Genomic DNA, 27,213 nt, shown 5'->3' on the forward strand with positions numbered 1-27,213 from the left:
CCGCTGTTCAGGTTTCATTTGACACTGATAGTACATGGTTATGTGAAAGAAGAAAGAGAGATCTGCAGCCCTTGTATGAACTTTTATTAGACTAAATCCATAACAAGGAATACTGCTAAACCACGTATGCTGAGATTCGTGCTTTTAACGTTACATTGCACAAAAAGAAATGCAAGAGAAACTTACATTGCCCTAACACATTCAAAAGATGAATCGATGCAATAAATAACAAGGCAACACACTGCCACAAAGTGAACATGCACACGTGTGCAATGTTTTTGGCATAAAATGCAAGGTAAATGACAAAACACATAGTCTCCTTGGAAATATGCAAATAACCCAGTATGCAAGTAGAAACAGTAGTGCGAAGTAAATGGCAATGATGGTGACAATTTAAACAGTTTGCTCCCATGACTTCAAAAATGAAGCCATCGTACAACAAGACCTCTGTCAAACATATCCGACATAACATCAACATACTTTTAACATTACCAGCCTTCGTACAACCAAACACGAGTTTGAGAGACACGGGATCCATAACAAAATGTGAATTTCCACTCTTCAGCTAAAATAATTGCGCAAGGCCCAAAAACTTTCAGTACAACAGACTGAAAGTTTTGAATCTGATGCTGCAAGCTTAGCAGGATTCGCACTTCGCTGCCAATTCCATGTCTTTCAAACTTTTGTGAGATTGTACATAGTGCGGCAAATGTGAACGCACACTGCACAGACTTACACAATTCATTTCTTGGTTTCGGACAAGATAGCACTAGCAGAATCTAGCACTCTGCCCCTAAACCAAAACACCCAGTGACCAAAACACAATCAGAACGTACAAGAAAGTACTAAACGTGACAAGCAAGACACTGAACGTGTTAAAAATCTCAAAATGTGCACAGCACGAAATGCTGCGCACGGTGCATAAATACATTTGGTTGTGCAATGTGCATGCGTTGTCTCGACGAGCAACAGTGCACAGGAACTTGCAGCGTTATTGGCACATATATTAAATATAAAGACTTCACACAACAACGAAGTCCAACACAATAATTGATTTTGCTCTCGCTGCATAGGGCATGGACTGATTCCTACGCAGCTTATTGAATTATAGTAAATTTAGCTAACCTGCGAAAAAAATAAAACGCAATGAAATGGAAAACCAAAATGAATGTCCAGGTTAGTATGATGTACTAAAGAATTAAAACAGTACAAGACCAGCGCCGTAAAAATTTTAAGCTAGCACAATTGGCTCAATACCTATATACAGCTACTAGAAAGAAAATATCAACTTGAAGTTGGGACTTTAGCACAAAAAATGCACTTATTTTCCACTGTAAAACTACATTTCCAATTGAAAGGTCTTTACAATCAGCGCCCATGTATGAACATCTTTAAATTGTGATGGGGCGACAGTTTTAAAAACTTCAAAATCGTGGACTTTATAAAGTGCGCTGGAACAAAGAAGGCATGTTGAATTCATTCATGGTACTACAGAAGTGATCTGTCCCCTACTCCATCGATTACAATTTGCTTGTAGCATACCGGCTTACAGATACTACTAGCAACCAAGGCCTATGAAAAGGTGCATGTGTACTGTATCACGTTCAATATGAATGTGCAGAGGAACTTTTATGTGTGAACACTCCTCGATGCTCATCAGTATTTACCAGTGCACATGCAACCCAGACATAGGCAACACCCTCACATCATTAAAAATTTCACAAATGCACGGTAGTTCGAGGACTGTGAAGGTGGCGTTTTCTTAAGAAAAAAAGAAAATACGATGGGAGAGGTTTAAAGGCACGTGAAGGTTCAAGAGTGCAATCCAAATTGCTCGCAAGTGCAGATAGCTCTTGTTATTTCTTGCACGGAACACTACAGACTGGAGAGGCTAAGTATGCTCATTTTTCTTGGCTACGTAAAAGAAACTGGAACAAAAAACATGCAGCCAGGATGCAGAAAATTTCCTGTACTTGGAAGAGGAAGGCGAAGCTAGCACCAGCTCATGTGTGCAAGCGCTCGCACACAAAGCGTGGTTGCCAGTGAATGAAAGCCCTGCCTCACTCATCCTCATCCGTCGATTTTTCCCAATTCCCTTGCGGGCAAGCCAAGGCAATCCACTATACAAGTCCACAGGCCGAGCACTCTGCGGACAGACACACCGACGCAGGCTTCACACCGCCACTCGAACGGCCAGCGGAGACGCAACGGTGGGAGCGGCCAAAAGCTCTTCTTCGGCATCCTCCACAGCCACAGGTTCGGACAAACGGATCGCGAGAGTCCGGCTTTCCTCGCGACCAGAGCCGACGACTTCTATCCGGTCGTGAAAGACAGAGACCGTGGAGAATGCCACACTCTCGGGCTCGGTCTCGATGATTCCCGCCAGTGCCATGTAGTGTGTGCCTCGGGCATCCGTGGCGTAGCCGCAGCGGTGTGTATGCCCGCACAGGTAGAGAGCCACGCACGGGTGTGCCTCGAACAAGTCCATTACGTCCCTGTAGTTCCACAGGAGGCAGTCGGCGTTGGCACTTGCGGGAGATATAGCCAGATGGCCTGAAAGTACAACAGTCATTAATTACAATTACACTTTAAGTATACCAGTGCTTAAAAAATGCAGTTGTGACAAAACGCCGAACGAATCTCCCAGTGTGGAATGCATTCGCAGGCATGGACAAGCCATAGTGGCTTGACTAATGCCTACCAGCATTCACGCCATTCGCGCCACACCACGCTGACTCAGAGTGTGGCTTGGCTTGGCCTGTGGTTTGACCGTAGTAGCTATTTCATGAATATTTGACTGGCTAAAGCCAAAAGACAACCATTACGCAATGGCCAACAAACAAAGACTTCGAGATCGACAATTGCAAGTTCTGCGTGGATTTTACCATTAACACATAGCCAGTGCAACCTTACAGTGCTGGCAACATAGCAAAAATATTGTAAACATCGCTGACAGCTTATCATGGCATTTGACATCGCACCCGACCAGCCAGGTGGAATCGGAAAAAACGAACAGTGCACTGTGGGACGCCTGAATTTTAAATCGAGAGTTACATTACTTAAATGAGACAGGTGGTGGTGCTGCAAAGGTGTCCGGATAAACGAGCATGTCGGAATTTTCAGTGTCCAAATAAATGGTCGGCGACTGTATGACTTATTGCTCACAAACCTATAACAATAAGCATTTTCAGCTATCAGCTCAGCACAGTGTTTGGCTTAGCACTACTGTAAGCATGTTTTTATTAGGTGACAATCTAAACATGCTGCCTTTTGCTATCACCTCCTTGTACGGGGCCGCTTTCAAGTGTGTGTCACTTAGTGGAAACAAAAGCAGCTCATGTTGCAGGGTGAAAGAATAAAAACAACGCTTAAAAAACAGGGACAAGTGAAGGATGACATGTTGCAGAGCTGGTTACACAAGGTGCTCACCACATTCATGCCTGATCGGGAGTAGCGCGGCTGTCGAAAAACCTCACTGCATCGGCACTACCACAGCAAATGCACATGTACGGTACAGCAAGCATAGAGCTGTTGTTAGGGTACTGCATGCTTTCATTAGGTCACAACCTAAACCTGCTTCATTGCTGTTCATTGCCACCTTTTTGTGTAGGACTGCTAGTGCACTGCAGGCACACTGTCGCTTGCAGGAAGCTCACTGTAACCATACCGGCTCAACAAGATAATCACACACCCATGCATGGTCAGAAATGGAGCGCATACGAGGAACACTCTCACGTGTGGTACAGCAAGCTTTCTGGCACAGACGTGCAAGCAGAGTGAGTGAAGCACGGCACGCAATGAGCCAAGAATGATCAGATCCACATGGCAGCAGGTACCAGTTTTCGAGTTTTCGCTCAGTAGCAGACTACAGTGCAGATGCACACACGTGGGAAAAGCCGATACACGTGTTTGTTTGCTCTGTCAGCTGCTGTGCAATCAGAACCCCGCAAGAGTTTTGAAATGCCCCTTGGCAACAGCACTGCGTGCTACTGGAAAGACGTGCGACAGAGCCACAATATTTGCTGCATTTTAGTAGAGAGAAAGAAAGGCCTTGCAGTGCATACTCCAGGCAGCGTCTAAGCCCCAACCAGACATATGCATTGGAACACAGCTGTGCACAGTAAGCACACAGATCAAATAAAAGTTTAAAAGAAACAATGTTTCGGCTTCCATACGGAAGCCTCGTTCACAATGAGGCCACACAAATTTAAGTGTTCAACTGTATATAGGTTTCAGCAGGTGAGTGAGCTGCACTTACGCCGCACTTACGTTCGGCTCACTCGCAACCAGGGCCGTAGCTAAGGGGGGGTTGAGGGGGTTCTGACACCCCCTGCAATTTTCTGCTGGGCCAACGCCTACTTCTTGATGGTACACGTTTCGCATTGAGTCGCTGATGCATTTATTTAAGAACTAGCACAGGTGAAGCGACTAGGAGCCCGAAACGGAGCAAGCACGAGCACCAACAACCATCCTCGCCTTCGTCTTTCGATGGCGCTCCTGTCTGCGCCCTATTCATTCTGCATTCCGTTTCGATAAGGTCATCTACAAGCAAGTTCACGGTGCACCTATGGGTGCCTCTGTCTCGGTCACTGCTGCAAATCTGAAAATCAAGCTCTCACTTCTTTCAGCCCATCACCGAGAATTCTCCTACGTTATGTTGACAATTGTTTTTGTGTCATCAGGTGCTCTGCTTTAGGAGCATTGAAGACACATCTAAACAATCAAGCAAACTCCATTCACTTCGCCGTGAAATTGGAAGCTGACCAGAGGCTACCTTTTTTTTTGGATGTTCTCGTTAAAAGGAACAACGGAGCACTATCCTTCAGAGTTTACAGAAAAGGCACACATACTGGCAGGTACCTGAACTTCCGGTCCGTTGATCCTGACACTCATAAGAGGTCAGTGGTTGCCTCCATGTTAGGCCGTGCGAATCGCATTTGCATGAATCCCGAAGACCTGACCGCTGCTGTGAAGACAGTTCAGGAGGTTAACCGCCAGCATTCATTAATGCCGTGGAACATAGTTTGTCTGCTCCCTCCCAGCCTGCCAGTGTCACACAGAAGAAATGCACTCGTGTTCCTTATGTGCCCGGGATAAGCGAAACATTACAACGCATTCTGCGTAGTTACGACGTTGAAGTTGCCTACGTGACTGTACGCAAGTTAAGGCACGCTCTTGTAAGTGGGAAGAATAAGCTTCCAAAGGAAGCCTTTCCTGGCGTTGTGTACAAGATCCCCTGTGCGAATTGCGAAAGTGTTTACATCGGGGAGAGGGGCAACTTTAGACAGCGCCTGCACCCGCATCAGAGTGATGTGGAAAAGAAGAAAGTGGCGTCTAATGCACTGGCAGAGCATGCTGCTATGACTTATCACACCATAGACTAGATGAATGCAATATTACTGGGAAAGAAAGAAACTCAAAACCACGCCTGCATGTTGAGTCGCTTGAGATACAATCTACAGGGCACACATTGAATTGTAATGATGGAAACCTTCCCTCATTCTACGCGCGGTGCTTGCATCACATGCTGAAACCCTACATAGTGAGATGCTTCATTTGGCCCCATTGTGAACAAGGCTTCCGTATGGAAGCTGAAACGTCGTTTCTTATGAACTTTTGTTTGGTCGGTGTACTTCCTTTTTTTCCCCATCATGTTTCAGCCCGACCAGACGGGTTTCCCTCGAACTCTCAATTTCATTTCAGCGCACAGTGCTCCACATCAGTGTCAGTCAAATTGGTCAGACTACACATGTTGATGTGTGCCGGAAACTCCTGCGGGTTCACCCAATGTGAACATGGCAAGCCGAGGTCATTTCCAGAAAGACTTTTGATGTGACACCAGTTTCACTAAGCCATGTACATGTGACTGGCTGGATGTGCAAGTGCTTGCGGTCATGGCACCCACAGCACTGCTTAGTCATAGCAGCTGCATATATGTAAACTAGGGGTGTGCGAATATTCGAAATTTCGAATATTTTTCGAATAGTGTTTGCTATTCGATTCGATTCGCACTTGAATTTTACTATTCAAACAATTCGAACTTCCCAAAGACAAATACAGTTAACGTCAGATTGAAAGTTACCCCTACAGATTTTCAATATGCTTCTCCTCATTACACTCTCGTATTGCGGCAAAGTTGTCTTTCAAGCTCCATTAGTCGAACTTAGCCAAGACACAGTCATTGTCCGAATAGAAGTGGTCCCTAGATTTTCAATATGCTTCACCTCATCACACCCCCGTATCGCGGCAAAGCTGCCTTTCAAGCCCCCCCCACTACCGTCGCAAATGTATCAACTCAAGAAAACGTTGGTTCCAACATGGAGATGAAAGATGTGGCAGAGGTGGGGGCTCAATTAATGCTGTTTTGGACCTTTGGGCAGGAAGTCCAAAAAATCGGACGCCGAAGCTTTTTAGCATCCAAAATTTCAGATGTTCTTGAATATCGACGTGTACGAGGCAGATCTGGAACTCCAGACTTGAAGGGAGCACACTTTTGTCCGCCACATCAGTTGGGCTTCCACAGAAGTTGAAAGAGGAGGAGAGGCTGAGGAAATGGCATCTTTGCCTATCACGTGTAAAGTGTTGTCGGCAACACTTTGGTTTCACCGAATTATGTACATAAATAGAATTCGGCCTCTACTTTTGCCTCATTCTTGATAAGACAACTATGAAACACCACCCCACCAGTGCTTCATCAACCTAGCGAAAAGAAACACTTTCATGTTGCTATCTCATAAGAATATGCTTAGGAATCCTCTCCAACTTTTTTTTCTGCAATTTCACTTCAAAGTATTAGAAAAATATTCAAAAAATATTCAAGAAATATTCGAAAAATATTCGATTCGATTCGCACTCACACTTCAATATTTGAATTTGCTTCGCATCCAATATTTTGCTATTCGCACAGCTCTAATATAAACTGCAAACTTTTGGTCACCGCAGTGCAAAGTCGTACACCATTGTGGATGGCTTATAATGCAATCGGAAATGTTAGCACAGCTGGACATGGGCGATACTGTGCCGATACCGCCGTAGTAACTGCACGCAGTTTCAGCAAGCTTAAAATCAACTGTATACAAGCACTAAACACATGGTACAATTCAACATTCAATCCAATGAGCAGCGCAGCATGATCCAGCATATCAAAAATTCTGCACACACAGGATGAATAAGCGAGCAGTGCCTAGGCTCCACCCAGATCCTGTGTTTTAGTATGTACGCTCAGAAGACTTTGTATCCTCGTCAAGAACTACAAGAACAACAACAGCCTTGCAAAACACTGTTTCATTTTTTAAGAACACAGTCAATAAAAGTGTGCCTCCATGAGCGACAAGCATCATTGGCTTCATTGAATATTAATGCTAAGCTGCAAACCTGGCTCCGGAATTACTTAAGTGGTCGTAAACAGTGTGTTGTTTTAAATTCTAAAACGTCTTCATATGTAAACGTGACTTCAGGCGTGCCACAAGGTAGCGTTCTAGGTCCGCTGTTATTTTTGGTTTATATAAATGATATAGCAGATAACATAAAATCTTGCATAAAATTATTCACAGACGATTGCATCATCTACCGTCACATTACTTCAATCGCAGACACTGAATTATTGCAAGATGACTTAAACACGGTAACACATTGGTGCTCCACGTGGAATATGTGCTTAAATATATCGAAGTGCAACCACATGAGCTTTGCAAAGAACATTTCAGAAATCCAGTGCACATACAGTATTAATGGCGAGGCAGTCAAAAAAGTGCCTGAGTGTAAATATTTAGGAATTTACTTGACAGAATCATTCCATTGGAACAGACACATAGACCAAATGATCTTAAAGGCTAGTAGAATGTTGTTTTTTATTCGTAGAAACTTTCATTGTGCAACAAAAGAGGTGAAAGAAACTCTTTACTTCCTTCATGTAAGGTCTATACTTGAATATGCTTGTGTTATCTGGGACCCGGCTCAAAAGTATCTTGCAAAAACTATAGAAAAAGTCCAAAACCAGGCAGCCCGTTTCGTCAGCAACAACTACGACCCATTCGCTAGTATGTCAGAAATAAAGGCCACATTGGGTTGGGAAACTCTAAAATCTAGAAGACGGAAACTTCGATTAAAACTTCTGCATAGTATGTATTATAACCTAACAGGAATTAATAAGTCGGAATACCTACTAGCACCAACATATCGTTCCACAGGATGCCAACACTCACATAAAATACGAGAATACGCATTCAAAACCACTACTTTTGCCAACTCCTTTTTAAAAACAATTAGAGACTGGAATGAACTTCCCGAAGGTATAGTGAACTTGAGTGACAACAGTGCTTTTTTCTCATCGTTGTGAAATTGTGACAAGTATTTCTCTTTTTGTACCTGTTTGTCATGTGCCATATTGTACTAAAATATTTTTGATTTTAATTGTTATATGTTGTTATAATTCAATTTTTCACTATGTTTGGTGTCTTATCGTAGAAATGTTACCAACAATATTGACTTCCTATGTATACCCCCCTGCAGTAATGCCACTACGGCGTTGCAGGAACTGTGTAAATAAATAAATAAAATAAAAAGCCACGACAGCACGCCTTCACTGACTGCTCCATCGATGTGCATGGTAGGCCTAGCGAGGTGGACATCACAACTGATGCCATTTGCGATCCAGTGCGAGCTCGTCATGCAGCACTTATTTTCGCCAACCTGATTTCAGTGAAGCTGCCAAGGAGTTCCGATTTGGAACAATTTTTAGAGCAGCGGAATTTTCAGTTTGGAGCCGGCAATTTTGCATTTAAGAGCACCTTGGAGCAGCTAATTTCACATACTAGAGTACGTTGGAGAAACAAGTTGTATTTTGCACTCAAACGCCTGAATGGAGTTGTTATGAAGAGCTAGATAAATGCTTCCATCAAAGATCTCATGCAGAAAATGCTCTCGAAAGCACTGAATATTATTTCACTCGATACGTAATGCAAAAATAAGGGCAGTCATATGGCTGGATGTTGTGGAATAATGTCTACAGCCATTTTTTTGACACAAGCAAATAAATGGTACACAGGGTCAATGAAGTTACATTTTATAAAATAGTGGTCAAAATGCAACTATGTAGTTATGAAAATGAAGAGCTCCTACCACAAATGTATAGTCTTGATGTCAATAAAATATTGCACTTTCGAATAAGCAGAAGTGACATGCAACCGTGCCTGAATGCTACTGAAATCACGAAAGAAGGGGAATCCGGCTTTTGCACGATGCCCTTGTGTATGCGCTCTGCCCTAGCGGAAAACATCTCTCCATCTCGGAGGCTTTGCTTCTGGCGATACCGGTTCTCCTGGCCCCTACCAAAACGGCAGAGGGCAGCACAGGAAAATGAAAGAGGCGGATTGTCCAAGGGGCTCCTTTTCTGTATTTATACACAACTAATGAAACGCACGACAGACAATTAAGCACGGGAATTAAGACGTTATTTGTGGTTTCTGAACAGCAGAAGGGCAAGTGGCCACGTTTGTGAAACACATATTGATAACGAGGTGCAGCACAAAGTAGGACAACGGACACATAAAAGACAAAGACGAGCGCTTTCAACCAGCTTAAAACAGTGGGGAAACATTGCTAGCACAAACTGCAACTTACCAAAGACAATGACCACATCGCCTGCTGCATCCGACTCTGCCAATTCAGCGTCCAGCCACTGCAACTGCGTCTCACTCAGAGCTCCATTGGAGTCAATGAACCTCTTGTCCAGTCCGGAAAGTGCATCCGGCCACTCCCACGCCGGCGGGTCCGACGAGCCGTGCACCCTGGTCAACAGCTCCGCTGCCTGCTGCCAACGCGGCTCCGACGGATCGCGACCAAGCACACTCTCCTCGAAGCAGTCCAGGGAAATGAGCTTGATGCCCGGCACGGGGCTAAAGCTACATGACAATAAAAAAAAAAGAAAGAAATTGTAGAGAGCTGAATGGTTTCAGTGAGATCCAGTGAAGATAATGTTGCAGCACTAACGGCATGCAGTCAACAGTAAACCTAGAGTTAGCCAATGCCTGCCATCATTTAAGCAATACAGTTAAATCTCAATATAGGGAAGACAGTAAAGTCGCCAATTTACTCCGTTATATCAGAACTTCGTTAAATTGGAGTTAGACCTTCTATGCAATGTGTAGTCACCAAAAGATTCCTTTTACACACAAAGTGCCACGAGAATGCTCAAATAATACGGTAGTACAAAAAAAACAAAAGCCAATTTCAATGACAGAAAGAATTAGTTTTGTTGAACCAGAGATCCGGTGACTACAATTTGATGACTCGCAAGCAAAGCCCCCTTCATGGCTCCCGTATGGCGCGCAAAGACAAGAGAAACGCATGTCCAATGCACTGTGGTAATAAGGGTTAAGCGAAGCACTTGCGCCTATTTTTCCACTGTGGCTTCTCATCAAATCCATGGGAATTGCCCAGAGTGGTGCAATGCCAACGCTACCAAGTTTGCGGAACCGAACAACTTGCTTTCCACTTAAGTGCAATGAACCAACAACATTGAAAACCATCAAACGCCACAAAAACAAAAGAGCTACGGTTCAAAAACATTTGAAAAACAAGGCAACAACCCGAATTACGACACCTCCGTTTATGGCAGCCACATTTTGTTTTGTGGCATTGCATGCACATTAAGAACAGAAAAGCCTGTTACGGTGTCGCGAATTTCGGTCACCACTACAGTCGAACACGGATACATCGAACCCACAGATATCGAATTTTCGGCTATATCGAAATCCTTTGTAAAAGTGTAGAAATTTGCACATTTATATTGAACTGTATTTTTACCCGCCGTCGGATATATCTAACGCCGCGTGAGCTGAAAGGTGCGCTTTGGCACTCGCTGTGCCCCGCGCCTCAGCCGACACCCAAAACACTCGAACAACGTGAGGGCGAGAGGGCTCGGACTGTACTCCTGTTAGGTGCGTTCTCCAACTTGCGGCACAGCATTTTTTTTCTTTTTTTTCTCTCTCTCTCTCTTTCTCACGCTTTCTCCGCGTTACCGTCGGCTTGGAGAGCAGGAATGAAGGAGCCGGCGGCCTCCTCCTTTCGCCTTTTCTTTCTTTCTTTTTTTTTTTGTTGCTGTTTTGCGAGTTTTGATCAGCCAACCACAGCCCACACCTTTCGTATTTGCTCAGCCAACCACAGCTCGCGCCTTTCGTACATCGCTGCTGCCCTCGCAGGTAGCCCGGGTAGCCATTGCCGCCATCGCCACTGATCGCGAGTGCTTTGTTGGCGGAGTTCATTTCCGTGAGTTGTCGCATACCACCGCATTCCTCTTTTGCGTGCATGCTCACCTGCGAGCTCAAAAACATCGAGCTGAAGTTTCTGCCGGCCAACACGACAGCGAAGCTGCAACCGCTCGACCAGGGCATCATCAAGTCCTTCAAGGTGGGCTACAGGAGGCGACTCCTTGATAGGCTGCTGGTCAACCTCTGCATGGGCATCGAGCTGAAGGTTGACCTGCTTGGTGCCATTCAAATGGTGACAGGCACCTGGCAAGACGTGAAGACAGACACAGTGGCCAACTGCTTCCGGAAGGCAGGCTTCGTGACGGCGAAACTTGCGGAAACCGCGGTGAAGACGGCGACGACGAGCGCGCAGACGGCGCGTTCCGCGAGTTGTCGTCCCTCTTGCCGGCTGTCGTTCCACCCGAAAGTGTCTGCGGACGATTTCGTGGAAGCGGACTGCAATGTTCGGGCTGTTGTGAGCCTCGCTGACGTGGACATTGTAGCTGCGGTCGCAGGGACCCAAGATGCCCAGGCCGACAGCTCAAGTGGCGACATGGAGGGAACCCGGCTGTCGCAGCTGGACAGCCTCGACAAGATCGAGGCCAGCGTCTTCAAATTCATTTCGAAGACAAAGAAGCAGGCCAAGATAAGCGATTTTTTTTTCGCACAATTAAAACCTCTTTTTGACAACTAATGCCGCGTGTGCGGCATTAGTTGTCATTCTTGAATGCGCCGATTGTAGGTGATCGTCCGCCACTGGTAAGGTCTCGGGGCCGGTATTTTTTTATACTGAATTTTTCATATATCGAACTGATTCGCGATCCCCTTCGAGTTCAATATACCTGTGTTTGACTGTATGCATTGGAACAAAAAAAGTCTGGTAAATCGGTTTATTGACAGAACATCCACATAATTTTAGGTGCTAGCAGTGTGGCTGGTAACTGAGAGCAGCTACAAAAAAAAAAAGTTTACGCTAGCTGTGTAAAGCTTAAAAAACAGTGAAGCAGGTAGATCTTAGGGACTTAATGTGGTTTTCTTGGCTGATGCTATATCTTTCCTTGGTCAATGCTAGGCTTAACTTCGCTGATGCTAGGCCTTTTCTCGGTCGTTCCAATCTAAGTCATACACAATCGCATTTCACCGTGTTCACTCTCTTCAGAGAAGATGACGCGCAGTACTTGCAAGCCTTTCGCACGATTCTCATTGCACTGAACCGAGCTTAGCATAGACAGAGTAGAGTCGAACCACGGCTTGTCACAGACCTTGCAAGAATGTTCAAACTCCAGTGCCAGAAACTCTCATGCCAACCTGGCTCTGCCACCCCCAGTAGAAGTGTGGGCCTTTCGTCACTCGTACTCGGCTCACGCCATGCCGGGCAAACTTCGCATAGTCCGCTTTCTTGCCACTTCTGCCTTGCGCTCTCATCGAGCAGAGTCCGGGTCCGCTTGTCGTTGCTGCTTCGTAGCCGTTTCATGGGCCATGTAGGTGGGATCCAATCACCGTAAACGGTTACGCTCTTGATGCGCAGCACAGCGAGACTCGCGGTAAGCGGTGGCTTTCTTGACCGTGCGCACATTCTTCGGTAAAGCAGTGGCTACACACTGCTTAAACACGGCGGAGCGCACCTACACTTATAGAAGCTATGACGTACACGCAGTTGCTAAACGACAGTGCTGACGTCGCACCAGCTGTGGTGGAGCTCGGCGCGGCGGCTGCACGAACTGTCTCTGTCAGTGGGAGCGGCTTGGCAAAGGCTGCTCCTCGACGCATGCGTGGTTAGGTGAAGTTAAACCCAGGTGGTGCACAGCTGTGGCTTGGTTGTTGTTAGGCAAAGGTGTGGAGGGTTTCTTGCAGTCGGGCAGACGTTTTACCTCTAGCGTTAACAGCTTCGCTGTTAAAAATATTGCTCACCTGCTTAAAACTTGTTGCAATGGTGCCCTTAAAACCCATTTGTGGTAATTAATGGGCCTGCAGTTCCTATTTCTTTCGCTGGTAATTTATTTTATTCTTCACAAGGCAACACTGCATGACGTACGTGCTGGGCAGAAATTCTCTGTGGCACCTCACATGAAAAGTTTTCGCGTTAGAAATCTCGACACTTTACTCAGTTTGAATGTTAGAGTGCATAGTCTCTGTTTGAAAGCTATATACAGAGACGCTATTGCACACGAGCCCTGGCTCCGTAGCATTGACTGCATAGCTACAGAAACTGCACAGCCTCGAGTATAGTGTCCTTATGGAGAGGCCATGTTGCAATCTCTTAGAATACCCAGTCTGGACAAAGCAGACCGTAAGCACTCGGCTAAAAAACACCTTAGTGCTTCACCTGTAGTAGAAGACGGGGTCGTCCGTTGCGGGAGGTGTCCAGTTGGGCAGCAGGCGCGGGCAGACGTAGCGGCGCACCAGGTCGCGCCTGGTGCAGTTGTAGAGCTCGTGGTTGCCCAGCGTGTGGTAGGTGGGCAGGGAGCCGTCGTTGGCCAAGGTGGCCAGCACGCGGTCCAGGCCACGGCCACAGCCCGCGTTGTGAAAGTCAATCAGGTCCCCGAGCTGCAGTACCAGGCTCACACCCGGAACGCGGCTCCAGTGGGCATAGGCACGCTCCACCTGCCAAGCACCGCAAAGTGAATGGTAAGCAAGCCAATGGCAGAGTGATTCGTGCGACTGGTACGCTCTACTTGTACCAACATACCGACAGACCTTGCATGCACTTGTTTGTTTTAAAGGGGCTTTGCAACACTTTTTGAGCATGGCCTGATGCCTATCGAGGCTCCTGAGAACACGTGAGCCAAACATTATGGCGCAGCACGTTGCCTGGAATTCACAATTAATTCCCAAAGTCAGCAAGAAATCGCTCGCTCTTTTCTTGGTAAATGATGCCATAATCCAAAATGACTGCATCATAGAGACAAAGTCCATGGCCACTGGCTGATTTGAGGATCGTGAGCTGCATATCTATAGTTATTGTAGCCGTCAAGTGAAGTGGCTACATGCCCACATGTGTACATGCTCACGATCACACTAAAAGTTGCGGAAAGAAAAACAAAAAGAGAAGAAAGTGCTCAACATCATGACGTGCGCTGACGAACGGACGTATCTTCTTGCCCCTTTGTCATCACCCCCTGTGTAGTTCGAGCGTGCTTCACTGGTACGAAAGGAAAGCGCTTAAAGTGTGCGACAAACCCTGGTAACTCTGCAAGTACGTGGCGGATTCTAAAAATTTTTGTGGCAGTCGGTTCATATGACAATAAACTAAAGAAGTCATTCGATGATTACTTTTAAAAGTGTTGCAAGGCCTCTTTAAATGCTTAGCCATTTTTATGCCAACTCAATTAGAAAACTGCCGCTCCATCCAAACCTCTTTTCATGTAATATGGCCATCCCTCTAAAAAAAATAAATGTATAGAACAAAATAATTTTTTTTGGCAGTGCAGGGTTTGAACCCAGGACCATACGCTCTGAACGCAAATATCTTAACCACTGGGTACATGCCCACGCTTGCAGAGTGTGAATATATTAGTCACATGAATGCGCTGTACCCGCTGTGCAAAAAAATGGAGAACGCTTTCCATGAAGGCTTCATTGAATTTTGATGTAGTGGAACATTGAGGATAGTACACATTGGCCAAATTCCAAATTTGAAACGTTTTATGCCAAATACGCGTTCCAGTGGTCGCGGTATGCACCTTCCATAGGACCATTTCAGGCATTGAGTAATGCTAGAAAGAAGATCAAGACACCGTGCCAATAAGACCTGAAAATACCCTATTTTCTCGCATATAACCCGCACCCCTAACTTTGAACTCCCCAAAAAAAAGAAAAAAATCCTCGCGTAGAACACGCATGCTTAGCTTAAAAAACTGTTTTGGGAAGTCACAACTGCACAGTCACAATCTCGTTTACAAAAGAACTTTATTTTGAAGCGATCGCCACAACGTTGACGGCGCCGATTCCCGTTCCTTCAATCATCGCCAGACTTGCCGCTGTCGCTGCTGCCGTCCGAGGCTTCGTTGCCACTCTCGAAGACGCAATCGTCTTCGGTGCCATCCGAGCAATTGCTGATGGTGCACTTTTTGAAGCTCTTGCGCACCATGTTGGCCGGAATCTCCCCCCACGCATCCACGATCCACTGGCACAGCAGCGCAATGTCTGGCCTCCACACGCGCCCCGTCGGTATGAGGGCGTAAAGGCCGTCGGCCATCCACTCGGCATACAGCCGCTTCACATGCGCCTTGAACGGCTTATTGAGGCACACGTCTAGTGGCTGTAGCATGGAAGTCATGCCACCGGGTATGATCACGAGGTCGGTGCGGTGGTCAGCGAGGCGCGCTTTCACTGCGTCAGTTGCCAGACTGAGAAGCGCGAAGCGGCTCGTGGGTCGCGCCCCAGTGACACGGGCACACCACGGACGCTGGCAAAATACTGAGGAGGGCGAAGCGGCTCGTGGGTTATGTGCGTCCCAGTGACACGGGCATACCACGAACTTCTGCGACACCAAACAGAACCCTGCCCCGATTTCTTCCGCAGCAGCTATAATCTCGAGTTTTTCTTTCGCGGTGAAAGATTGCCGCCGAGACCCACAGGAGATTTTTTTCAACTTTTGGGGCAGGTTATATGCGAGAAAATACGGTAATGTCCTATAGGAAGGCTGCAACCTACAATAAAACTTTACACTTGCGCATCACTCACACAACTCCCACAGGAGATTTTGAGTGATTTCTCAGCAAGTGTTTTTCACGGTAGTATAACAGATGCTCAGTGAAAGACGTGCTTTCATCTGTCGAAAGCTCTTCAAAAGCTACTGCTAATCGGCTAGCATACGTGACGCAAATGGCAGTGCACATTCTAGATCTAAGCAAGCACCAGTGGTTACGCTGAAATCTTGATTATGATGGTGTGTGTGTCAAGTGCAAACATGTTTCCCCCGTAGACTAGACGAGTGGCCACAGTGCTCACAGCTATCTTGCAAGTGTTGCTTGTTTTGCTCGGCACAATTTCAACCAATGAAGGGGTCAACCCCTTAACTAACACCTTGACTGCATTGTCACACCAGCGTCACGGTAAGGAAATATGAAAGACAACAAGGAAGCCAGAGAAAAAGCTAAGGTTCAAGCAGCGGCAATGGAATGGAAAACTACAGACACATTTCACTTTTTGAGCGCACAAATGAACAAGGACGAAAAGCGACACGGACACAGTGCTGTGTCCGCATCGCTGTGTACACCACTGTGTCCCCATTACTTTTCGCCCTTGTTCATTTGTGCACTCAAAAAGTGAAACATGGATTACCAACATGCCCAAGCGTACGCTCTTTACAGACAGACACACGGACGCGATACAGAAAGACTCATCGGTGAAATTAAATTGGGCTATTTGATATAGACAAGAAAAAGAGTTAAGCAGACCATGGCGTACAAATATTGAGCATTGAGCAAATAAATACTAGCTTAAAAGAACAGCAGAGCTGTTTCCAAGGAAAGAAAATTGCAGGACAGCAGACAACACAAGTGACGCAAGAAAATTAGCAGGATAGAAGTTACATTACATTGATTTCACAGCACTGCTGATGCCACTGAGTTAATGTTGCAGAATGGCCCTGTCTGGCTTTTCATAAAGGTCAGAGTAAAAAAAAAAAAAAATCACCTAGGCTTTGGGTTCAATTACACATGTGAAGTGTTCTGTTTTTTAAATAGATATGTTAATCAGCGGCTCATTGCACATGCACAAGTACTGGCCCCAGGAATTACGAGGAAGAAAAAAACATTTCTTCAGCACTGCAAGCGGCAACTGGAGCGTCGAACAACTCCAAACAATCAACTGGGGTTTTGCAAGACACTAACGTGTGGACCAACGTACTTGTGTAAGGCAAACGGTTGTGCCAACTGTGCGATAACCATGAAGCTCACAATCCTCAAATCAAAAACGAAAACTTATTTACAGCAGCAAAAATGATGGTGTCGGTATAATGCCCGATTTATTGCACTCGTACAAAGCGCCGCTAAATGCGCTTTATTATTACAAACTTAGCTGATGCGTAGTGTTGCCTTTTAGCGCAGCATCTCAAAGTGCCAGCTGCCATGACAGAACAATGGGGGAAAACTAGAGCACTCTCACTTTCGCAAACAACTTGTCACTCTGCGACACGACTCACACAAAGGACACTGGCATTGTTAACCATTACTCGAGAGTTCCGGTGTCGTGCGTCTGGCCTAAAGGAAACTATCAAGCACGCATGTGCTCCCAAAGAAAACAACGTGCTTTGTCATCAGACAAGCAAGCCGCCAGCAGAAGTGTGAACAGTTTTTTTTTTTAATCTCCGGTCATCAACTGAAAGTCTGCTCAATCCAAGTAAATTATGGCATGAATGTGAAGAGAAACGAAAAATTCTCTTTGCATGCCTCCAGCAGGAAGTAAGCTTCACTGCAAAAATAACTCTCTCTCTTTGCCTCGGGTAGCATTGGTAAGCTCTGTCTACTCCCAACTGCCAGAAGCAAGGGAGCACTCTTATTTTGTGCATGTGTTCCTTTGCAAAGAAAAAGAACAGATGTGAGCTTTAAATGTTTTCCGGCCAGCCTAAACAAACCCGGAGAACCCTTCACGTTTGTTTGCAGGCAGCCACAATCAGCTGATCACACTCGTTGGCACGTGCGACAGTCAACGCAGAACTTCCGCGAAAGGATCCGCGGTCGCTTATCAGTGTTGTTTCTGGCGCGTTCGCAGTCACGCCATGCGGGGAGCTCTGAAAAGCGGGACAGCTGCAGCATCGTTATCGCGCCTTCTTTTGGCAACGGAATCTGGGTAATCGCAGACACACCCACGGACACGACACGAAAGGCGCCGGCAACACCCTCAAAGCACGTCCGATAAGAGAGATAAGATGGCTTGCGGCTTCTTCTAGGAGTGGAGGTGCGACGAAATGCCAGTATAGTGTCGTGGCAACAAGTCAGTTGAGGAAAGTATTGAGAAACACCCTTTTGGTGCAGACACCAATGAAGATGCAGTATAGTTAAGCTGGCTTTAATGGCGCAAAAGTGACTGAGGCTATGCTGCACCAGCCACAAGATGATAAAATATGGTAAATGCATATATGCTGGTAAATGCAGCATGTGCTGCAATGTTCAAATTTTTTTTTTAAATCTGTCTCATCTAAAAAACTGATCCTGTCAGTCAAAGGTACCAGCATGTAATCTCCCAATATAAAGACATGGTAAAGTGGTATGTGCGTAACCAACACAGCATGTGAAGTGGAAATGTTTTTCACGTGCCTTTTCGTGAGCGAGATTTTTTCCAGAGAGTTACACAAAAAGTCAACATATCACAATAATCTGAAACAAGAACTGTACGCTATAGAAGAAGAATGGATGTTCTTAACCCATTCGAACAAAAGTTACGGCAAGTTGAACATTCGCGAGTGAGTTGATGTCTAGCTTGAACTTTGCTACCCTCCAAGCAACCAACTCCACTGGTTAACACTCACAAAAACAGCACGATCTCTTATTTTCAGTCACAGCAATTAGCTGTTGCTAGTGATGTTACGGTGAACCTGCCAGAAAGTGCCTCAACTAATATTGAACAAATGTCAATAGCCCCGCCCCCCTCTACAGAAAAAAAAAGAAAAGAAAGAAAAGCAATACCTGGTTCAGGGCGTTTCTGTAGTAGCGAATGAGTGATGGGTCATAGCCGGCTGGCTTGTCATCACAGTCGGCATATTGGACGTCGGTCAAGACGCCAAAGGTCAGGAGAGGCTTCTCAGCTGATGAAGTGACGTTGCTGTGGGGAAGAGTTAAGGCAACTAAAGAACAAGCTTTCTGCATATAGCATGAGCCTGAAACATTGGTTTGATTGGTCAATGTGGTTTAACGTCCAAAAGCGACTCGGGCTATGAGAGACACTTATACTGGAGGGCTCCAAATTACTTCACTTACCTGGGGTTCCTTAACGTCCACTGACATTACACAGTACATGAGCATCTAGCATTTTCCCTCCATCAAAATGCAACCAGCACAGCTGGGATAAAACCTTCGTCTTAAGAGTCAGCAGCCAAGCATCGTAACTAATGGGCTACCACGCCGGCTTAAGCCTTAAAGGGGCACTAAAAAGAAACACTGAATGTAGACTGAAAACGTTGCTTAGTAACTTTGTTAATTTTGCATCAAAGGATTCAGCCCAAGGAGACGAAACAAAAGCCAAATGTTATAGTTTTTGTTAAACCGTGTGCAAGAATCACAGACTGAAGGAATTAATACAAAAAAGTAGCAGGATTTATTACAAAACGTACAGGAGCGTGAGGTTACTTCATCGAATACTGAATGCAGAATGACTCGTGTACCGATAATGCTGCCAAGATCTAAAACAGGTAAAAAAAAAAGAAATGTTTTAGAACTGTCTGATAACACAGCAGGCGAATGAACATGGAAGTTACCTGTAGCCAAGTTGTAACATTCTACACAACTCACAAACAACAAAATATTGTGTTTGTTTCGAGCTTTTATTTGACCTCCCAATTTAAGACGTGCTTGTCAAATCCTGCAAGTACGAACCACAGGCAACCCCAGCAACCCACTCTGCCGAGAAAAATGTTTTTATCCTCGTCCACGTGCTGGAGTGGTAATCTTATCTCTTTGTGCTCTGGTGATAAGGTGTGGCAGATGTCACCAGCCAGAGCTACGTGGCAACAGTGGCTGGGTAAATATTCAAAGGGTGTCATTCGGACAGTGGCTGGCAAAACAGTGTCCACGCACAGAAGCGACATTCTAGTGATGCCATCGTTTGTGTAAAAGCTCAACATTGTGGTGCCCATAAATCTGAAACAGAATCATTTACAACTAAGGAATGCCCAAGCACCTGGAAGACCATTAAAATATACAGCAGATGCTGGCATCAATTAATCACAGTAGTGAAATCTGATGTAACTGCATTATATCCAATCAATTAACTTTTCTAAAGCCTTGGACAGATGTCAGGCAGTGACTTAAAAAGCCTCCTTGAACTCCTGAAAGTGTGTGGATTAGATTGGCATATATATCTAGTTATGATGGTAGCTTGCTTTTTTTTTTGTTTCTGTAGTATAATACCATACATACCACAATTTCCATTAAGTGACAGGCTTGTAAATGCCAAGCATACTTAGTAGGCAATCTATTAACAGTGGTAAACAACCCTAATAATCAAAAAGAAAAATAATTCAGGAGCCCCAGTGCTATCAGGAAAATGGGGGCAAGCAAAGCTTTGGGTCTCGATGCCCGACGTACTGCTTTTCTTCGCTTCTTTCTTTCTATCGCATTCCGCAACGCTCCCCCCTAACTATTTCCTTCTTCCATGCCGGGTATTGGACCTTTATCCACGTGCTCGGCAGCGCAACTCTTCAGTTGCTACAGGCAACGACGACGGTCGTGCGATCATACCCAGGCCGCAATGAAATGTGGCAACGTGAAATGACAAGTCACCTCGATAAAAGACGAGACTGCCATATCAGCAACGGCTGATCGCAGACAAGACCACGATCGACCGAGCATCAACTACACTCAAACCTCATTAGAACAAAGTCACATCTGCCACGAAAATAACTTCATTATATCAGAAAATTCATTATAATGTTTATTCCCAACACTGTAGCTATGACAAGACTATTCTTCATTTACTTCGTTATAACCGATAATTCGTTATATCCGTTTTCGTTATAACGAGGTTTGAGTGTATTGGAGAACAGTGCACACAAATACGCATGTGACCAGCACACTTTTGAAGGCCTTATTCTGTACACTCACCGCATCACGTGGCCCATGCGGGTCAACTTTTTTTTTTTTTTTTGCTTACTGTCAACTAGAATATCCGCTGCCCCTGTTTGTTCCCCGAGCCATTATGCCGTCTTCTGATCTCTTAGTGTTATGCCTATCATTTTCCAAAGCATTGTAGGATGACACAAATACGCTACTTCTAAGTGCTTTGGAAATAAATTGCACAGATTGTAGCTCCATGCCGATTTCTCGCTCACCTCATCTTGAATCTGATGCTCTGAATGGATGGCAGGAGTCCGAGCAAGCGCAGAATGTAGGGCCTGAAAAAGAACGGTGCTCGCTTGATCGAAAATGTGAGGCTACTATTGATACGGCCTACAGTACATTAAGAAAACCTTGAAACAAGACTTCTTTAGAAGAAATGAGACAGCAAAAGCGGCTCGCCAAAAGACTGCCTTCACGGGAATAATGAAAAAGGTGTGATGCACCAATGCTTGCATGCTGATAATGTCCTAGCTGCTAATTAAAACACTAATTAGTGCACTAGCAAAGACATATCTCTATAGCAGCCACCTAGTCAAACTTATTGTACTAATTAATGCTAAGCAGATAAAGTGTACCAGCACCAATGTACACCTAGCAGTTTGAAGAAAGAGTGGTACACACTGACGAGGCCAAAGCAATTTTTCAATACTTTCCAGTTAGTGTACTTGTACTATAATGTGATGTAATGATCAATTAAATGCTAACTGATAAGCAGCTAGTGCAAAGTTGCAACAACTCGATTATGACAGCTTTTTTTGTGTGGTTATTACAACTGCTGTCTCATACTTTCGTAGAGTTTTGTTTCAAGGTTCCTTTTACAAATGAAAATTACCAGAAGGCCACACAGGTGTGGTGTACAGCAAGCAGAGGTGAACCATGCTATAACGATACCAAATCCAACTTCGATATAGCCATGTCTACATCGGATACAAGTTACGAACATGTATTTATTACCTGTCAATATTGGCAAGAGACCTTCTAGATTTATTCGTTGCAATGGTGTTCGTTATAGCAAGGTTCTGCACTGAGAGACGGCACTTAAAAAGGGGAGTTGACAAAATCAAAAGAGTCGGCAGCATCTGCCCAGGCATGCGAGATGCCACCCGACGTATATTTACCTTTCTCGACAAGCCTCCAGGGTTGTCTGGCCCCCCACCACATTACTAGGCTATCTACAACCCTTTGCCTCAAATCTAGGACACTCAAGCAAGCACTCCTCCTCAAGAGCACTCATCAGCCTTTCTCGCTTTTTGAGAACGTCAGGGTTGAAGAGAAGACAAGCTTCGCAGGAGGATACGGTGTTATCAGCCGGCTGGAAGAAGGGCGCTGCATTCTTTGTTTCGTCGACACTGGCAACAGCTGACGTCCGAGGACATCTCGGCGAGCGGAACACGAACCGCTCGAAACGGATCACTGTCCGTTGTGTCACGCATCTTTTGCGAGAGCGTTGACGCTGCGTGACGAACACGTGACGGAGGTGTGGTGCCGCGTCTGCGGCTAGCCTCCCTACTTATCGGGGGCTCGACGAAGAGGAGAGGGCTTCGAAAAAAAAACAAAAAACAGCTGCCTGCAGGATCGTTGAGCGATAGTCGTGGAACGTCCGTTTTTTCCTGGCAGAGGCGTGCTGCGGAACGAGACGATCTGCTGAAACTTTTTGTTGTTGTGTGCTCGGCAGTGGATGGGGAGGTGGAAGCTGTGTTGCTGGTACTCTGGAAATGCCAAGAAAAAAAAAGTTCCCGCCCGGGCTGTGAAAAGAGCCTTTTTTCTGTCTCTCTCTCTGTCATGCTAAAGAAGCACTGCTGGAAGCCAAGCGGTACACTGGATACAGGAAGCGTAGCAGGCAAACACTCTTCATGCAACTTCGATCCGCAGTCATGTGACCACACAACCCTTGCATTACTGTTACAGCATCTGCAGCTGGTTTGGTGCAAAGCACACAGTATGGTACCAATCATCATCATCAGCAGCAGCACATCTGATGTCCAGTTAACAATGAAGGCCTTTCCCACCATCCTGTCCTGCACTAGCCACAAATTTCTTAATTTTATTGCTCCATCTAACCTTCTGGCATCCTCAGCCCCACCTCCCATCTCTTGGTATCCATTCCAATGCTCTGATTGACCATTGGTCATCTAGCCTCAAAATGTGACCTGCCCAGTCCTCCGATCCAACAGGGGTATCGGCACCTGTATCGTCTCTCTTGCCTGTGTCCCTGTGTTTTTTTGCGCTATTTCACTATGTATGCCTATGGTCCACTCTGCTGTCTTCCTATGTTTTAGTGCTACTATCATTATTCGTTTCATCGCATGCTGCGTTGTTCTTAACTTCTCTCGAGTTTCACTGCCATCTCGAAGTTTCTGACCTGTACGTTAGAACTGGCAAAATACAATGGTTGTACACTTTAAGCTTTAGTGACAGCAGCAAGTTGCCTGTGACGAGTTGATAATGTGACAGCAGCAAGTTGCCTGTGACCAGCCAGTCCCAATTCTTCGGTGGATTTCCTTCAGCTCAAAAGGCTTCCCTGTTGATATCTGTCCTAGATATACATACTGTTCTACAGATTCAAGAGTCAAGTTGGCTATTACGAACTTTCACGCTTTTGCCGGATCACCTAGCACCACCTTTGTCTTCTACGTTACTCATATTGGTACAGCAGATGCTACCAATAAGCTTTATTGTCATGCAAAAAAACACTTTTGTTAACAGGAGCAAAATTTAGACAAATTCGCACAACTGTATGATGTAAGGTTAGGTCAAACGCATGAACAAATTCCCTATTTCCACTGATAAGTCTTACGTAGCTGCATAAACGCTATAGAATGGTAAGAAATTTAACCATTCTACCGAAGAGAGTCTGCAGTTGGGATCATCGATTCGTCCCCAACAGTGGTTCCTTTTTCACCTGCTCCATATGACAACTAACTTAATTGGGTGCTCCGGCAGCATAAGCTGAAGGACAGAGTTATTTTTGAAGAGGTCTTTTCTAACCAACTGCAATAAACAGCGAGAATCTGAATTAAAGCTCGATGCCAAGAACCTAGATCTAGCAGTTCTGTTTGAAGACTGGATCGGTAAGATGAAGCGTGGATTAGAGAGGAGTTATAGCCATGAATTTTCAACATGACTGCCTACAAGTGACCACTGCATGCCCCAATTTTTTTAGGCCATGCACAAAACCAGCTGCATATGCTTAAAGGCACAGCTCAAAGCCAGCACAGTTGTAAGAAGCAAGAAATCCAGCTCAAAAATGTACACATTTTATTGCGCATACACAGAAAGGCGGCCACACTTAAAATGCGAGACTCTTTCATTCATATTTCATTCACACACCTTCTGGAATCTGGAGTCAAAAAGTTGGTTCCCACCTTTTGCTTTGCACCCAATACGGCAGAACAGGCCTTTTGTACGCATGCGCAAAGCACTAACTTACCTGCCGCAAGAACCAGGAGGGAACTCCAACGTTAATGCCCGAGAAAATAGCCTAGCAATTGTAGGCATTTTCAGTTTGCGACAGGGTTTGAAATGACTGCGTAGTTTCGACTTTAATAGTGCTGAAACATCTTTTCTAAATAGGGGTATGCAAATAGGTGATTTTCGAGACCTAATTAAGTAGTGACAGAGGTGGATAGAATAATCTTGGAATATCAAACACCCATTTGTACAATACAAAATAGTGTTCGAAACCTAGTATTTGTAATTTTAGCATTAAAAGCACAAAGCAGGACCACATAGGCAAAATCTTGGCATGCACAGAACTCTTCTTAGAGTGTGAATGACTTTTGTACTGTCATTAAAGTACAACTTCCTCAGAGACATCGTCGGGTGCACTTCATGTATGTGCTTATGTTTTATGCCTAAGCTATGCCCATGGGGATGAAGCGTGTATCAATTCTGTACAGTTACGCTAATTTAGGGCATAGGTTAGATTTTGAAATAGACTAAAAAAATTATGTTGATGAATAGCAGCTACTCCATAAGAATACATATTTGAAGGCCGAATCAAGTAAGAGAGGACTCGATTCAGTACTCTACATCTTTGAATATTTGCATAAACCTACTTATTGGTTCGCTGCTATTTTAATTTACTTACATGATGCGCAATAACTGTATTTAAAAAATAGTCAAATGCTATCTCTGGCCTTGTTAACTAATGTTTGCCGAGCAGTGATCAAGCATGCAAACACAATGCTTCTATAGTCGCACAGCATTATGAACAAAGCATGTCAACTATACACAAAACATGCACATAAATTTGCATCGTGACATAATGGGAATGCGCAACAGCACGACTCACTCAGCCCATAATACCTGCAGCGCAGCTCGTACGTCAAAAAAATTATAATACATGGCTTTGTTTTTAATGGCTGTTTTCAAATGCCAGCAACAAACTAAATCGAATTGCCAATGCAGCAACTGCAATTGCCTGATGTGCACAATAACAAATTGATATGCAAAGAAGTTAGAGCCAACCAGAACATGTCTTGTTTCAGCTACCAAGCAATGCAAGTAAAATATCAGCATCGTTTAAAAACTTATGCAATTAGCACACAGTGTCACTCAAATGACCGCCTACAAAAGCTATCCTACTCTGCAATTTAATGTTTAACTTCTACGACACTGCACGGTCCATCCACAACAGAAAATGAACCGAACGCAGAGAGCAGCTACCTGCAAGGTTTCGACATCCTTGACTGCGCTTGTACTATTTTAAGCTGCATGCCAATGTGATGCAATGTGGAGTCTCGAGTAATGACACTCTAAAAACAGCCAGCGCACTTAAGGACCAGTAGTCGTGTTCACTAGTAGGGTGCGTCCATGGGTGTCATGTTACCACCTCATCTTTCCTCTTTTTTTTTCCCCCTTGTGTCTAATAAGCTCTGCGGGTCACATCTTTATTGTCAGCACTGTGTTGACAGTACACAAAGGAAATTCATAGCTTACAGATCTGCGTCTAGTGAGCACTGTTTTACGGCGGTACATTATTTATGTAATTTGTTACGTATATCTGTGGGTGCTGCGGCAAACAATTAAGGCATTGTGATAAGTTGCAACCCTTTGAAACTCGCACGTAATAAATTTTTGTCACGCATGCGTGTACCTCGAACGCAAGGGTACCGATTTCAATCGCGGTCAGTGGGGACACCGCGGCTAATTATCTAAGATATTCATCAAAACCGCGTCTCCCGAAACGAAATGACCCAGCGACTCCGTCCAACATCCACGCTCCTACACCTCTGCCAAAAGCGCTTCTCAGCAAAAGAGGAAGGTAATCTGATCAGATGCGACAATCGTGACCGCGATTAGCAATTAGGAACGAACCATTAGCGAGTTCAAGGTCACACGTGCCGAAGAGGCACGCGCTGGCGCAATGCGACAGCGTCTATATATACGCCAATGCGAACGAGAAAGTCAATCCTAATTGGCCTCGTTTGGAAAGGAGCCAACACCGATGCCGCGCGATACGCTAAACTAATACGGCCAAACCAGTACGACGCGTGACCTCGTCTTCAAATATAGCTGCAATTACCTCGACAAGGGTTAAACGACCCCTCGCTGCGTGCCACCGCGTCACGCCTGTCTGATGCGAATCGAGAATCGGTCATCCTGTGCGCAACGAATGAATGAATGAAAGAGCGTCGAGCGCTGCCCGGTAACTCACCTCAGCCTCGATGAGCTTTTCGCGACGACGGGCTTGAGCGAATTTTTGCGGGCCTGCCCGGGGCGGGGTGGCTGTGGCCGCGCGACTACGAGGATTTTCGTCGCTGTGTTGTCGGAACACCGATCAAATATTTGCCCGTCAGTCCCTTTTATCTGCGATCAGCGGCAAAGCCCTCCTCGCTCTCTCTCTCTCTACCCGCCGACCTCGGCGCACGGCCCGACGGGATAAATGGGGTCGACTGAATCCGTTAGCGAGGGTGGTTTTGGTTTCGGTTTCTTTTTTGAAAGAGAGCTGCCGTGACCTCTCTCAGACTGTGACAGTCCGTCGGATGGCGAGAACACCGTCGAAACGGTCACCTTACTGGCTTCCCTTGAGCTTTGCAGAAAGGAAGGAGTATGCCGGGCTCACATCAGGGCTGATGCAACCCTATGTGAGCCCGGCAGCGCGGAAGACTCATTCCTTTTTTGCAAGGATCAAGAGAACTCAGCAAGGTGACCGTTTCGACGGTGTTCCTGCGACCCGACGG

At 45.4% G+C, this 27,213-nt stretch overlaps 1 protein-coding gene across 2 annotated transcripts; it reads right to left on the reverse strand.

Moving 5' to 3' along the window:
* Positions 1-67: 67 nt before the first annotated feature.
* On the reverse strand, positions 68-26,876 carry LOC119399329 (manganese-dependent ADP-ribose/CDP-alcohol diphosphatase). Of its 2 annotated transcripts, XM_037666145.2 has the most exons (7): positions 26,688-26,876; positions 22,147-22,737; positions 21,241-21,303; positions 18,881-19,016; positions 13,576-13,853; positions 9,622-9,902; positions 68-2,553 (listed from the first exon to the last, which is right to left on the reverse strand). In XM_037666145.2, the coding sequence occupies exons 3-7, from the start codon at positions 21,243-21,245 to the stop codon at positions 2,174-2,176; spliced, it is 1,080 nt and encodes a 359-aa protein (XP_037522073.1). In that variant the 5' UTR covers positions 21,246-21,303; positions 22,147-22,737; positions 26,688-26,876; the 3' UTR covers positions 68-2,173. The 2 variants fall into 2 exon arrangements, with proteins under 2 accessions (XP_037522073.1, XP_037522074.1); XM_037666146.2 differs by lacking the exon at positions 22,147-22,737.
* Between the last annotated feature and the right edge of the window lie 337 nt (positions 26,877-27,213).

This window comes from Rhipicephalus sanguineus, chromosome 7 (assembly GCF_013339695.2).
Source record: "Rhipicephalus sanguineus isolate Rsan-2018 chromosome 7, BIME_Rsan_1.4, whole genome shotgun sequence".
NCBI classification, from domain to species: Eukaryota; Metazoa; Arthropoda; class Arachnida; order Ixodida; family Ixodidae; genus Rhipicephalus; species Rhipicephalus sanguineus.